The sequence below is a fragment of the Mustela lutreola genome, chromosome 7 (assembly GCF_030435805.1).
Source record: "Mustela lutreola isolate mMusLut2 chromosome 7, mMusLut2.pri, whole genome shotgun sequence".
Taxonomy (NCBI): Eukaryota; Metazoa; Chordata; class Mammalia; order Carnivora; family Mustelidae; genus Mustela; species Mustela lutreola.
The window spans coordinates 90,723,810-90,737,388 of NC_081296.1; the positions used below are offsets into that span (position 1 = coordinate 90,723,810).

The following is a 13,579-nucleotide window of genomic DNA, read 5'->3' on the forward strand; positions in this document are numbered from 1 at the left end:
GAATAAACCTTTTCTCTTTTTAAAAAATATTTAATTTATTTATTTAAGAGAGAGAGAGATATCACAAGTAGGCAGAGAGGCAGGCAGGAAGCAAGCTCCCCACTGAGCAGAGAGCCCGAAGTGTGCTTGATCCCAGGACCCTGAGACCACGACCCCAGCTAAAGGAAGAGGCTTCAACCCACTGAACCACCCAGGCGCCCCTAAACCTTTTCTCTTAACGGGAACAAGTTCAGTTGTGTGCCTTTAATGATATAAGTATTGTCAAAGACAAAAATGACTTTTTAAAATATTAATGATAGGGGCGCCTGGTAGTACAGCCCGTTAAAAACTTCCAACCCTTGGTTTCGGCTCAGGTCATGATCTCAGGGTTGTGAGATCGGGCCCTACATGTTCAGAAGATCTGCTTGGGATTCTCTGCTCCTCTGCCCCACCCATTCATGCTCTCAAATAAATAAATGTCTTTTTAAAAATATTGATATTTTTGACACCTCACAGGAATAGAGTGGGGCCTCTTTTTTTTTTTTTTTTAAAGATTTTATTTATTTATTTGACAGACAGAGATCACAAGTAGGCAGAGAGGCAGGCAGAGAGAGAGGGGGAGCAGGCTTCCCTGCTGAGCAGGGAGCCCGATCCCAGGACCCTGGGATCATGACCTGAGCCGAAGGCAGAGGCTTAACCACTGAGCCACCCAGGCACCCCCAGTGATGCCTCTTTTATCTTCAGCTCAGCTGTCTTACATACTTATTAAAAAAAACAAAAATTCAGAAAGTACACTGAATTTCTTTAAACAGCCAAAAGAAATATTAGAAGGTTCATGTGCTCAGGAATTTTGCTCTCAAGCCTACAATGAGTCTATTCACTTTCTTATGCACAATTCTAAACAAACTGGCTTTCCAAGTCCACATGAGATGAGAAGCAACAATTAAGACAAGCCACTATAAGTAAAGCATACTGTTAACAGCAAAATGCAGTATCTGAGAGTTTACAAGTTCTAAAGTCAAAAGGAAAGCTAAAGGGGAGCCTGGGTGGCTCAGTTGGTTAAGTGTCTGAATCTTGATTTTGGCTCAGGTCATGATCCCGGAGTTGTGAGATCAAGCCCTACACTGGGTTCCATGCTAGGTGTGAAGCCGGCTTGTTTCTCTCCCTCTGCCCCTCCCCTACTTCTCTCATTCTACCTAAGAAAAAAAAAGTTACAAAAAAAAATGCATAAAAAAATACAAAGTTGACTGTTCTGAGGCTAATCACTTAAAAGTAGCCAAATACTTCAAGATAATCTTAGCATACTAATCCCTTATAAAACTGAAATTAATGACCTAGAGTCTTTCATTCAGTTTCTTCTATTTAATTATTTTGTCATCAGCCTACTTTTTGATAGTATGATCTGGTTTGCTGAGGACTGCTGCACCTTAAGCCTATTGTCCTCGCATAATTACTAAAACTCTCCCTTTTACTCTCAAGAAATGTCCTGGTTTGGGCTGCAAATTTTAGGATAACCCTACAAAGTACTTCTGATGTGCCAGTAACTCCTCAAGGTGCTTTCATTTATCCTCAAATCTTATGAAACAGGGTGCAATTATTACCTCCTTTTATCCATGAACTAATAAGACTCTGAGTGGTCAATTTTCCTAAGGTCACTCGATAAGTGTTAAAGACCAATATGTGAACAACCCAAGCAATCTGATACCAAAGTTCTAGTACTTAACCACTATAATACATTGCACTACCTCTCCTTAGAAAGATGGGTAGAAGAGCATAGGGAGGGAGATATCCAAGTTTTTGGAAAAAGAGTAAGGGGTACCAGCCTTGGGGTGTCTGGCTGGGTCAGTCAGTAGAGCATGTCACTCTTCAACTCAGGGCTGTGAGTTTGAGCCCCATGTTGGGTGTAGAGATTACTTAGAAATAAAATTAAAAAAAATTTTTTTTTTTTTTAATAAGAGATACCAGTTATCTGGAAAACATGTCTACATAATCCTTACGGTTTCCACATAAACCTACAATACTGAAACATCTAAGAAAATATTTGAAGTGTAAAATTATTTCAGACTTTATGACCATGGACTTCCTTAGGAGACAAAAATTCCAAGACTATTTTTCAAATATTCTTGAGACACTACTTTGAAAACATACTGAATAATTACGTCCTGTTCAAAAAAAAATCAGATTATTCCAGGGGCACCTGGGTGGCTCAGTGGGTTAAGCTGCTGCCTTCGGCTTGGATAATGATCTCAGGGTCCTGGGATCGAGCCCCACATCGGGCTCTCTGCTCAGTGGGGAGCCTGGTTACCCCTCTCACTCTGCCTGCCTCTCTGCCTATTTGAGATCCCTCTCTGTCAAATAAATAAAATCTTTTAAAAAATCAGATTATCCCATTAAAAAAAAATTAGTAACTCACTGTATGTTACAAAAATGCAGAGTGAATATACTGAACTGGAATCAGCTTTGCTACTCAACAGCTGAGCTGTCCCTTAACCTCTCCAGACTTCAGCTTCTTCATGGTAGCAGAGAAAAACGGTTACCTGGTTAAGAAGACCTAAGGGGATTAGGTGAATTTCAAGTACCTTGACAAACTCAAAGGACTACATAAATTTAGGATATTAATAACAGACAGTCATAGACTTTCAACAATGTGGATCTTGACTCATGACAAGTATTCCCATACCAGCATTTCTCTAGATTTATTTCCTCTTTTATTTTTTATTTCAAAATTATTTGGGGGAAACGACTAGTAATTGATTGGTCACAAGTGAAAAAGAAAATGACACTAAAAAGATTAAGAGCAGTCACGAACATCAACTCAGAGGCTACACTTTACACTATTCTGAAAAACCGATGCCACATACCAGCTAATGTCCTTAAACTGAGATTAAGTGGAATAATTACAAAAATGAAGAGGTTCAAAGACTTAAAATAAATCTTATTTTTAACATAGTTCTTTATCTACTTAACTACCCATAGAATGGTTTAAACAACTTACATTTACAAAGCATTTTTCTGTTTCCCAAAAATCATTTTCATAGTTGATCCTCTGCAAGACCTATGGTAGATATTATTCTCATATGATTATTAAGAAACTGAAGCTCAGAAAGAATACTTTGCCCAGCTCCTTTATGACAAGAAACTGAAGTGGATAGATGACTCCCAATTCTATATAGAAAAAAGCAATTTGGATGTTCTAAGGCAAAAGAAACGCCTCTTTATTGGCTGAGGTAAGATACGGAATACCTATAAATTCAAGCTGTCTGAAAAAGCAATATTCAGGGGCACCTGGGTGGCTCAGTGGGTTAAAGCCTCTGCCTTCAGCTCATGTCATGATCTCAGGGGCTCTCTGCTCAGCAGGGAGTCTCCCTCCTCCTCTCTCTGCCTGCCTCTCTGCATACTTGTGACCTCTGTCCAATAAATAAATAAATAAAAATCTTTAAAAAAAGGGAAAAAAGCAATATTCATTGGAGCCTGCCTGCACATCTCTAATAGTTTAAATATTCACAGAAAAATTAATATTCATGTTTGCTTGGATCTCAAACTATTATTGAATTTACAGGCAAAAACAAGTACCTATAATGAGCAAAACCAAGTTATTTTCTCAGAGTGGCAAACCTTATGGTGCTCCCAACCCTTCTATGATTGACCATTGCTAGCATTATTCCTTAATAAGGGAATACTTAATTTTCTTCCAAAACTCATTTGCTAGATTTCATAAATTAGCTGCTATAAAAGGATCTGTATCAGAAAAACTCAAACATAAGAGGCTTTTTTTTTTTCCAATCTATTAAAAAGGCACATTAAATACACAATGCTGGCCACATTATTTTAGATGACTGAAAACAACAGCTGATGATAGCCAGTTGGGACAAATGCCAACTGTTCTCATTTGTCTGCAAATGTTAAAATTAATCACTGTAAGTTACAAATTTTCAAAAAATATTGGTATCTGTAAATGAGAAAAGTGTATCAACTAAAATCCTAAAAAAGACTAAAAATAATGGTGCCTCTTTGATCTGCAACATTAGTTTTTAAAATTTTAATGTTCTGAAGTAAACACATCTCAACAGCTTTATATATTTTCATACATTTTATTTTTTTAAACATTTATAATTTTGCAAGCTAGCAGTAAAATATTGAAAGCAATATTTTACTAATTAGCACCATATAACTTTTAAAGCTAACTGGAACATTGTTCATTGTAAATAATTGTAAAATAAAACGATCATTTCAAACGCCAAATTAGTCTCAAGTAACATGTGAACCATTAATTTTATCATTATTTTTGGCTTTATGCACAAAGATGTATTTCAAAAATGAACTTAGTTATCAGTCTGTCAATCAAACAAATTAAAGTAACACAGTTTAAAGCAATATTTGATCTCTGAAATTATTATTATATGAGGCATAGAAGCTGATAAATCAGCTTTAAAAATAAAAGATACTACATAACTTAGAGTCCCTTATTTTTTAGAATGAGAAAATGAAAAATTAAATGGTGTAAGAATCGGTTACACATATGGTTTAGTATGCCATTACTGTCATACTTTCCTTATGAGTCTAGCCTTACCAAAAAGCCATGAAAATGTCCAGGATAACTCACAGGGACAGCTGGAAGCCTGAAATAAAATGGCTCAGTGCAAAAGATCCCAAGCCATTCATATAATTTTAAAAGGAAGCCTAGACATTTAACTCCTATTTTTGTGTCCACCTGAAAAAAATCTTTTGAAAATATGGGAAAATACCTGATGACACTCAAATTACTTTCACACATTAAAAAAAAAAAAAAAGGGAGAGTTTCTGTTTCCCATTTTCTGATAAGAGCACACTCTTCAGAGCTATGGGGTTAAGTTCTAAGCCACGATTGACTGCTTACTAGCATGCCTGTTTTGCATACCAGTAGAATCGAGTCCAGTTTTGCCATTTGTGGATAACTATGACAAGATACAAAAGCATGTGTTTGCCATAAATAGCTCTGGCTAACAGCAAACTGCTCACACTGAGCAGATCAAATTCTCTATAAGGAGAGCACTCTGGACCACAGCCAAATCCCACTACTAATGCTTAAGACTGCTACATCGTTTTTTCTTTCCAATTTGAAAAATAAATTAAGAAATGATAGCTGAAATGAAAGATCCTAAACGTAAGGAGTATTAACTTTTGAAGGACATTTTATAAATTATTTTCATTATGACCAAATACGCAGTAAGAGCTTCCTGCTTCTACTACTCAATTACTTAGAAATGTAAACGTGAATTAAAAAATAACTACCCTAATTTACCCAGAGAACAAATCTGGTATTGAAGAATATTTATGTCAAAGTGCAAAAAATAACTTCTGATCTTCATATTAACATATAAGGAAATAAATAAACTAATGCTTATAAAAGTATCCCTCTGTCACAATATTTTCTATTAATTGGCTTTAGGATAGAATATTTTTTAAACTCAACAAACTGGAAAATATCATGCATGAATACTGTACAAAAAAAATTCTTAAAATGACCAGTGCAAAGATTAATAATAGCTGTTTACCTTAGAAGTTGCTTCACATACCATTTTGCAAAATGTCCAAGGAAAACAAGGCAACGTTCTGTAATATGCCACAATTTTTATTGCAACGTGGCCATTATTGTGAGGGTGGGGTTTGATCTCAAAAACAATGTTCCATTTAAGGCTCTTTTATACAGAAATTGCCATCATGACTGATATTCAAAATACTTTTAGTGTTGCAAAACTTACATGGTAAACATAAACTCCTACACTTATTCAGTAGTGTACACTCAATGGAAAATGAAGAGGCATTAGTAACAGCTATTTCTTTTAAGATATGCAGGTAACAGGAATGAATACTGAGGTACTAGGATAAGTGGATGACACAGTTAACAAAACTTAATTGGCATTCCTTTGGGGGGAGCGGTGGGAGGTTAAACTCATTACAAAAAAAGTGCTTTCAATGCATAGTGTTATATCTGTGCTGCCATGTCACAAAAATAGGCTTGCCAAGGCAGGTGAGGTGTATGAATGCTTGAGCCTCACAGAACTGCAATCAAGTGCAACTATAAATAATAATACTGAATAAAGTTTACCATCTGACCAGTGGATAATACTTTCAAGGCATCCAATCAGCTTACCCTTTGCAGTATTCTAAGCTATTCACATTGACAATCACTTTCATTGTAGTGCTTGCTGCAAGGGAGGCATATAACCAGTTGTTTTGGCTAAAATATGATGGGAAGGCATTCCTTGGATTCTACATTGAAGTAACAGTATTTAAACAGTCTAATGGCAATCACTGATAGGTTGCTTACATGAATGGTATTTCCTTCATTCACTGTATTGGAAGGACCCAGTGGGAAGAGAAAGAAAACAAAACAAAACACCTAATACTATTTCAATTGATTGAGCTGGAGAAATGGAAGCTCCTTAAGATCCAGATGGCACTTGACTGTCATTTTATAAGGGTTTTCCTTCAAGTGAAACTACTACATTGCCTCCCAATTTCTCTCCAAGTGTTGAACGGTCCTTTATATCATCCAAGCCATTTACTTGCCACTCATGTTTAATACCTAAAAAGGAAAAACATTATCCCATTATCTCATTATAATTAAGAAGGAGTAATTCCTCTGCACAAAATTTTTAATGTCTGTACCTGTAAATTTCTTTTTAATGGCATCTTTAGAGCTAGCATAAATCATCTTGCTTTTTAAAGGTGCACTTTCAGGAGCCCTACAGAAAAAAAAGAAACACAATTGTTGAATTCCACTTAAAAGAAAAACAAAGGCAAAACTGACTATGTTAATAACAATCCTTGCATTTTAAAAGTACTTTTTCTTTTGTTTTTACACACCAGAATATAAATACTAGGTCTTCTTTCTTAGACTCTTTTGTTTCGTATGTGGCATCGTACAAAGCATATCGGCAATCATTCAGAGGTAGCAACTTCACAAAAGATGTGTAGGGGTCCTCTACAGTATCACCAATGTCACCCACCAAGATCTGCTTTGCTTCTTCTACAATTATTTGTCTTTTGTCATCGCTTAAACAGAAGAGAACGGCTTTCTTTCTTTTTTTGATCTCCTCTTGTGTAGAAGATTTCCTTACTTTCATATCATTAAAAACTTTGATGACTTCATCATTCACTGTAACTCCAGAAGCCTGAAATAAAAAAAGAACAGTAACTCAGAACAAGCATTTTGGTTTTAACCAAAATTACTGTTTGCCTAGAGAGGATTCACTTTAATCTGGACATCAAAAATTGCATCGTACCATGCAAGTAGTCCAATCAGATTCGCCACATTTTAATTATCAATATAAGAGATGCGCCCAAGGATTCTAACTCATCCTGCCCCATTCATCCTTTTTAAAGGGGTTTGGAGGTTGAAGTAAATGGAAGGTAGAGGAAAAGGGACAAATGCAAGCTGTCCCATCCCTGAAATGTTTCCTATTTCACTGGGTGATGTCAGAGCTTCAGGAGCAGCAGCAAAAATACCTTCTGTATTGTGTCAACTCTGCAGGCCTTAAAAAAACACTTTTGGATTTCAGTTAAAGCTTCTACTATTTTTTTCTTTAAAGTCATCCCAGCCAGTGCCGTTTCCTCATAAGGAAAGAGAATCAAGTGTGAACTCCAAACCGCCCACGGCTACAACATAATTGCCTCACAGCTCAAATGCAGACACTTCAAAACTAACGGAGCTAGTGTAAAAGCTTTTTACGGCGAAAAAGCATTTTAAAAAAGCGTTCTCACACCTCCTTAATCTCCTCTTAGGGGTTTCATTACAGGCCACCAAGACCCTTAACCGAAAGCCTTCAGCAAGGGCTTTAGAGCACGTACCAATTTGAGAGGCGAGCGCTAAGTGAAAGGAAGCCCCGCGCAAACGCGGCACGCGCGGGATCAGCCCCGCAGACCCTCCCGCGCCCCTGGCCGCAGCTCCCAAAGCCTCCACCTCTCCGGACGCCTCCTGTCCGGCTTAGGCTCTGGCCCCCGACCCCCGCCCTCCTCGCCCTCAGGGATCCGAAGAGCAGCAGGGCCCGGCCTGCCGGCGGGCGGCTAGGCCGGCCGGCTGGCTGGCTGGCTGGAGAGCGAGCAGCGGGGCCGCAGCGCTGCAGCCCCCACCTTAAAGGCCTAAATCAGGGTAAAATGGCGGCCTCGCCCCCAGGGCCCTGCAGGGCCGCGCGGGGGATTCTTGCTTCCCGCGTGCCGGCCCTCGGTGCCTGGGGGTGGCGCGCCCGCCTTACCATAGTGCCCGCGGCTGTGGCTGCGGCGGCGGCTCGGACTCCGGCTCTGTAGCACTGGTAGGAGAGGGAGGGGCGGGCGGGCAGCGGCGAGTGCGGGGCACGCCGGGAGCTGCAGCCCGAGAGGCGGAGGCGGGGGCGGGGGGGGGGCGGCGGCGGCGGCGGCGGCAGCGGCTGCACAGGGGGCTGCAGGCGGCGGGCGGGGCTGTCACGTGGGCACGTCCCGGGCCGGCCCTTCCGCCTCCCTGCCCCGCCCGCGTCCTCGACCTGACCCCGGCGCGCGCGCGCGTCCAGCAGGCCCGGGCTGCCGGGTGGCAGTAGGTGGGGCCCGGGGGCCTGGATGAGCCGACTCCAGCCCTGGGGCAGCATTTGTCAGCCGGCCGGGAGGGCGCTGGACTCCCGGAGCTGAGCTTCCACGTGCCTCCCCCAGGGCGCTGCTCCCGGGCTTGGGCGCCCGTGAAGGGAACCGTGCGCCAGGATGTCTTTTATTTTTCTGTGGTTTCCACGGAAAGGGGTAGATTCCAGCGTTTTGAGTTTTTTTTTTTTTTTTTAAACCCGTGTAAGAGATGGCGTGAATTGTTGAGATTTCCTTCCTCCAGTTAAATGAGGATGAATACTATAGGGGGTTACCCCAGTTGACCGAATTACTCAGCAAAAGCAAAATGATAAACAGAAGTGGAAAATGACTTTCGCGAAGTCTGTGGTGGACATAATAACAATAGGCGGGAAATTGGGTAGTAACATCCCTGGGTAGATATGAATGCTGGTAGTCCTTCCTTCATGAAGCCCCCGCTCTGACAGCTGATATCTAATAAATGGACCCAAGAGTAGAGATTTCGTCCTTCTTGGCAATTACACCTCTTCTAGCAAAGCCTACATCACCGAGCCATGTGTCTTCTCTAACTAAACCTTTTTGGTACTTAAACATGTATCTACTTATCATTAAAAAAAAAAAAAAAAAAGTCACTTGGGCTCCTGGGTGGCTCAGTCGTTTAAGCATCTTCCTTAGGCTCAGATCATGATCCCGGGTCCTGGAATGGAGTCCTATATCAAGTTCCTTACCCCTGCTCCTGATCTCACTCTCTCTCACTCATAGAAATAAACTCTTAAAAAAATATGTCACTTTATACTTCGAGGAAAAATTTCTGTGATCTATAATCTATACCTGAATAATCTATAATGAAAGAAAGATTTAATAAAGTGTTTAATTATTTTGGGCTGATTTATGCTCCCTTTTCTCCTGAATGCTTACTATTTCTATCTTTCTTCATTTGTAAAATTGATAAAATAAATTTAAAGCTCTGATAAACTTATTTTTTGAAAAAGACTTGCACTAAAAAAGTGCACTTGTTATAACCTAAAACTGCTGGGAAGAAAATAGTAAGTCCAGATAAATCTTTTTTTTTTTTTTTTTTAAATTTTATTTATTTATTTTGACAGAGAGAGATCACAAGTAGTCAGAGAGGCAGAGAGAGAGAGAGAGGGAAGCAGGCTCCCTGCTGAGCAGAGAGCCCGATGTGGGACTCGATCCCAGGACCCTGAGATCATGACCTGAGCCGAAGGCAGCGGCTTAACCACTGAGCCACCCAGGCGCCCCAAGTCCAGATAAATCTTGACACAAATTAAGTGAGAAGGGCACTACATGGGCAAGAACTTTGGGCTGGGAGCTGGTAGACTTGGGTATTAAATCTTGGCACTGCCCCTATCTCTATAACCTCAAAGGACTTTCAGCCCCACTGACAAAATAAAACAAGCTCTCATTAAACTATCTTTAAAGTCCTTTCCAGCTTTTAAATACAGTTTCCTGGTATTTACACATACCAGGAAATATACACACCCCTGTGTGTATTTTCTTAACGGAAAGATTGACTTAGTTTAGAGACAAAATTTCCTGGTGTGTAAGCATGAATGACAAGCAAGTGGATACAGTACTTTATATTTAGGGGCGCCTGGGTGGCCCAGTGGTTAAGTGTCTGCCTTTGGCTCAGGTCATGATCCCAGCATCCTGGGATTGAGCCCCCCCACCCCAGTTGGGTGCCCAGCTCAGTGGGGAGCCTGCTTCTCCCTCTCTCACTGCTGTGTTCACTCTCTCACTATCTCTCTCTGTCAAATAAATAAATAAAATCTTTAAAAAATACCTTTTGGGGGCGCCTGGGTGGCTCAGTGGGTTAAGCCGCTGCCTTCGGCTCAGGTCATGATCTCAGGGTACTGGGATCGAGTCCCGCATCGGGCTCTCTGCTCAGCAGGGAGCCTGCTTCCTTCTCTCTCTCTCTGCCTGCCTCTCAGTGTACTTGTGATTTCTCTCTGTCAAATAAATAAATAAAATCTTTAAAAAAAAAAAAATACCTTTTGTAGTTGGTACTTTACAATTTGTGAAACTGTTGGGAAAGAAAAACTTCTCTTTGTTCTTCAAGTTCTTCTGGCTGGTCTAAAATCAGATTGGCAAGAGACAAATTAACAGAGGAAAGTCAAATTTCATTTTGTACGTAGGGGGAATCCAAATAAACATGAGATTCCAAAGACAAGTCTGGCAAAAGGAAGTACATATGGGTTTTTTTGTTTGTTTGTTTGTTTGTTTTTTTAAGATTTTATTTATTTATTTGACAAAGAGGGAGAGATCACAAGTAGGCAGAGAGGCAGGCAGAGAGAGGAGGAGGGAGACTATGCGGGCTCTATCCCAGGACCCTGGGATCATGACCTGAGCCAAAGGTAGAGGCTTAACCCACTGAGCCACCCAGGCGCCCCTGTTTTTGTTTTTTTAAAGTAAGCTCTGTGCCCAGTGTGGGACTTGAACTCATAATTCTGACATCAAGAGCTGCATGCTCTATCAACTGAGCTAGCCAGGTGCCCCGAAATGGAGGCATATATGTCATCCTAAACTAAGGAGAAGGGGTAGGTAGAAGTCTGGGACTTCAAAGCGAAGGAAGACAATTCAAAGGAAGAAAAGAAAGAGTAAATGTTTGGTTAAAAAAAAAAAATGTTTGCTGGGCCACGGAGAAACAATGGGACATAGAGAGAGCTTTGATCAAATAGGCCTTGCTGGTTTTCTGTCTGCTCTGCCTAGTTCATATTTTAATGTAGTTCTCTGTGGTGATGGCTCTGTTAACTTGAGTAGGTCTTCTGTCTAAATTCCTTGAGGCAGTTAGAAGGTAAGCGCAGAATTTCTTCCTGTGTCTTTTTTTTTTTTTTTCTTCCTGCCTCTTTTGGGCCTTGATTATTTTTAGGTCAAAATAATCTGCATGCCAAAGTGGCACATCTTGGGGCTACTTATTCCGAATGCCCACAAAACCTTTCGCTTTCTAGATCTCTCTTGAAGTTCCATGGAAATCATGGGGAACAGATCTCCAGTGCTCCAAACATTTGTTATATCTGGGTATCAGGCTCTCTTCTCCTTCCTCGACTCTTCCTCTCAGGTCTCCCTCCCTCCACAGCTTGAAATTTGAAGTAAAATGATTACATAGAAGCTACAACCCTGATACAGCCAAGGGCTGGGGACACAGGGACCTAGATTAGGTGTCAGAACTCCCATCAAAACTGGGGATTTCAAAGATGTTAGTCACCCCCAGCTGTGACACCAAACCCTCCCCAAACCCTAACTACCCCTCTCCACTCTCCACCTCCCACTGGCAGAGTGGATATTTTCCATACTCTAGGATTCTTTTCCTGAAGATATTTTTATCTTTGCACTTATCTTGTTGCATTGTACTAGTTTACGTGTTTCACCACCCTGCAAGGCTCTAAATTCCTTGAGGATCTGAGTCCTACTCAATCTTTGAATTTCTGGAACCTAGAATATAGTAGGGGCTCAGTAGACAGTGAAGTAACATATTTAAAGTGCTTTAGTGTTATAGAGAGAAGAAAAAGGAAGTTCTTGCAGACTGTGAGTTCTTTCCATGTGACCTTGTGATGCCGGCACTTAGAACCTCTGGTTGGTCTCAAGGCCAGTACTCCTTTTCTTCATACCTGTTATTTATAACCAGAACCTACCACCACTTGGTAAAGGGATGACATTACCAAGAATTACTGCATGAATTTGGGTCCCTGTGTAGTGGAGGGATCTGAGTGTCAGACATCATGTGTGATGTGAGAAACAAAGGCAGAAGAAAAGTTACTAACTTTCCTTACTACTTACAGCCCACTGACACGTCCTTGAAACAGCAGAGTGACCTTTCTCTAGGGACTCAGCTGCCTCACTGTTAATATTTTGCTAAGGGGAGAAGGCAATCTTAGCCCAAACCCCAGGATCCTGTAATTCTACTTTAACATACAAAAATTCCTTTGGAAACTTCCTTTGTCTCTCCCCTCCTCCCAAGATACATGTTGGCAATCATCCCCAAGCATATAACCCACTGATACACATCACAACTCAGGTTTTATTAGACACTAATAAATGCTTTTCTGGGGCACCTGGTGGCTCAGTTGGTTAAGCGTCTGCCTTCAGTTCAGATCATGATCCCAGAGTCCCAAGATCAAGCACCACATTGGGCTCCCTGCCCAGTGGGGATTCTGCTTTCCCTCTCCCCCTGCTCCTTTTCTCTTTCTCGCTCTCTCGTGCACGCACGCGCGCACACACTCTCCTAAATAAATAAATGAAATCTTTTTTAAAAATGACCTTTTCCTAGCAACAGGTAGCCCCTTGAAGGTCCTGGAAACCTCACTTCCAAAATTCCTTAGAGACTTAGGCTATCCCTAACCCCTACCCAACTTGAAAGTATATAATGGGCCATTCCTTATGACCCTCGGGCAGGGGGTCCTTTCTGCCCAGGGTCCTGCTTCTATGCTTTAATAAAACCACCTCTTTGCACCAAAGACATCTCAAGAATGTGTTCTTGGCCATCAGCTTCGAACCCTCACATCTTTCCTACATCGACGCTGTGGCTGCTGTAGCAAACTACCATGAATTTAGTGGCTTAAAAACAATACAAGTTTATTGCATTGCAGTTCCAGAGATCAGAAGTCAGAAGTGAGTCCTACAAGGCCAAAATCAAGATGATGGCAGCCCTACTTGCTTGTGGAGGCCACGGGACAGGAATCCATTTCCTTGCCCTTTCTGGCTTCTAGAGGCTGCCCATATTCCTTCGTTTATGGCCCCCAGGCGGCTTCGGTCATCACATCTCTGATTCTTTCCTGCCTCCCTCTTTTACTTCAGAGGACCATTGTGATGATTTTGGACCTGATGGATAATTTAGGATAATCTCCCAGCTCAAATCATTAACTTAATCACCTCTGCAAAGTCTTTTTTACTATGTTAAGGTAACATAGTCATAAGTTCTGGGATTTAAGACAGGGACATCCCTTGGGGATGGAGTCCTTTGGCCCCCCACTCCCCTGTGACAGCGAGCCAAGTCTTAATTACAGCTTCAACC

At 41.2% G+C, this 13,579-nt stretch overlaps 1 protein-coding gene across 1 annotated transcript; it reads right to left on the reverse strand.

Annotated features, from left to right (window-relative positions):
• Positions 1-5,569: 5,569 nt before the first annotated feature.
• On the reverse strand, positions 5,570-8,333 carry CFL2 (cofilin 2). Its single transcript, XM_059181892.1, has 4 exons — positions 8,217-8,333; positions 6,829-7,136; positions 6,631-6,707; positions 5,570-6,547 (listed from the first exon to the last, which is right to left on the reverse strand). Exons 1-4 carry the CDS (start codon positions 8,217-8,219, stop codon positions 6,435-6,437), a joined length of 501 nt encoding a protein of 166 aa, XP_059037875.1. The 5' UTR covers positions 8,220-8,333; the 3' UTR covers positions 5,570-6,434.
• Positions 8,334-13,579: the final 5,246 nt, after the last annotated feature.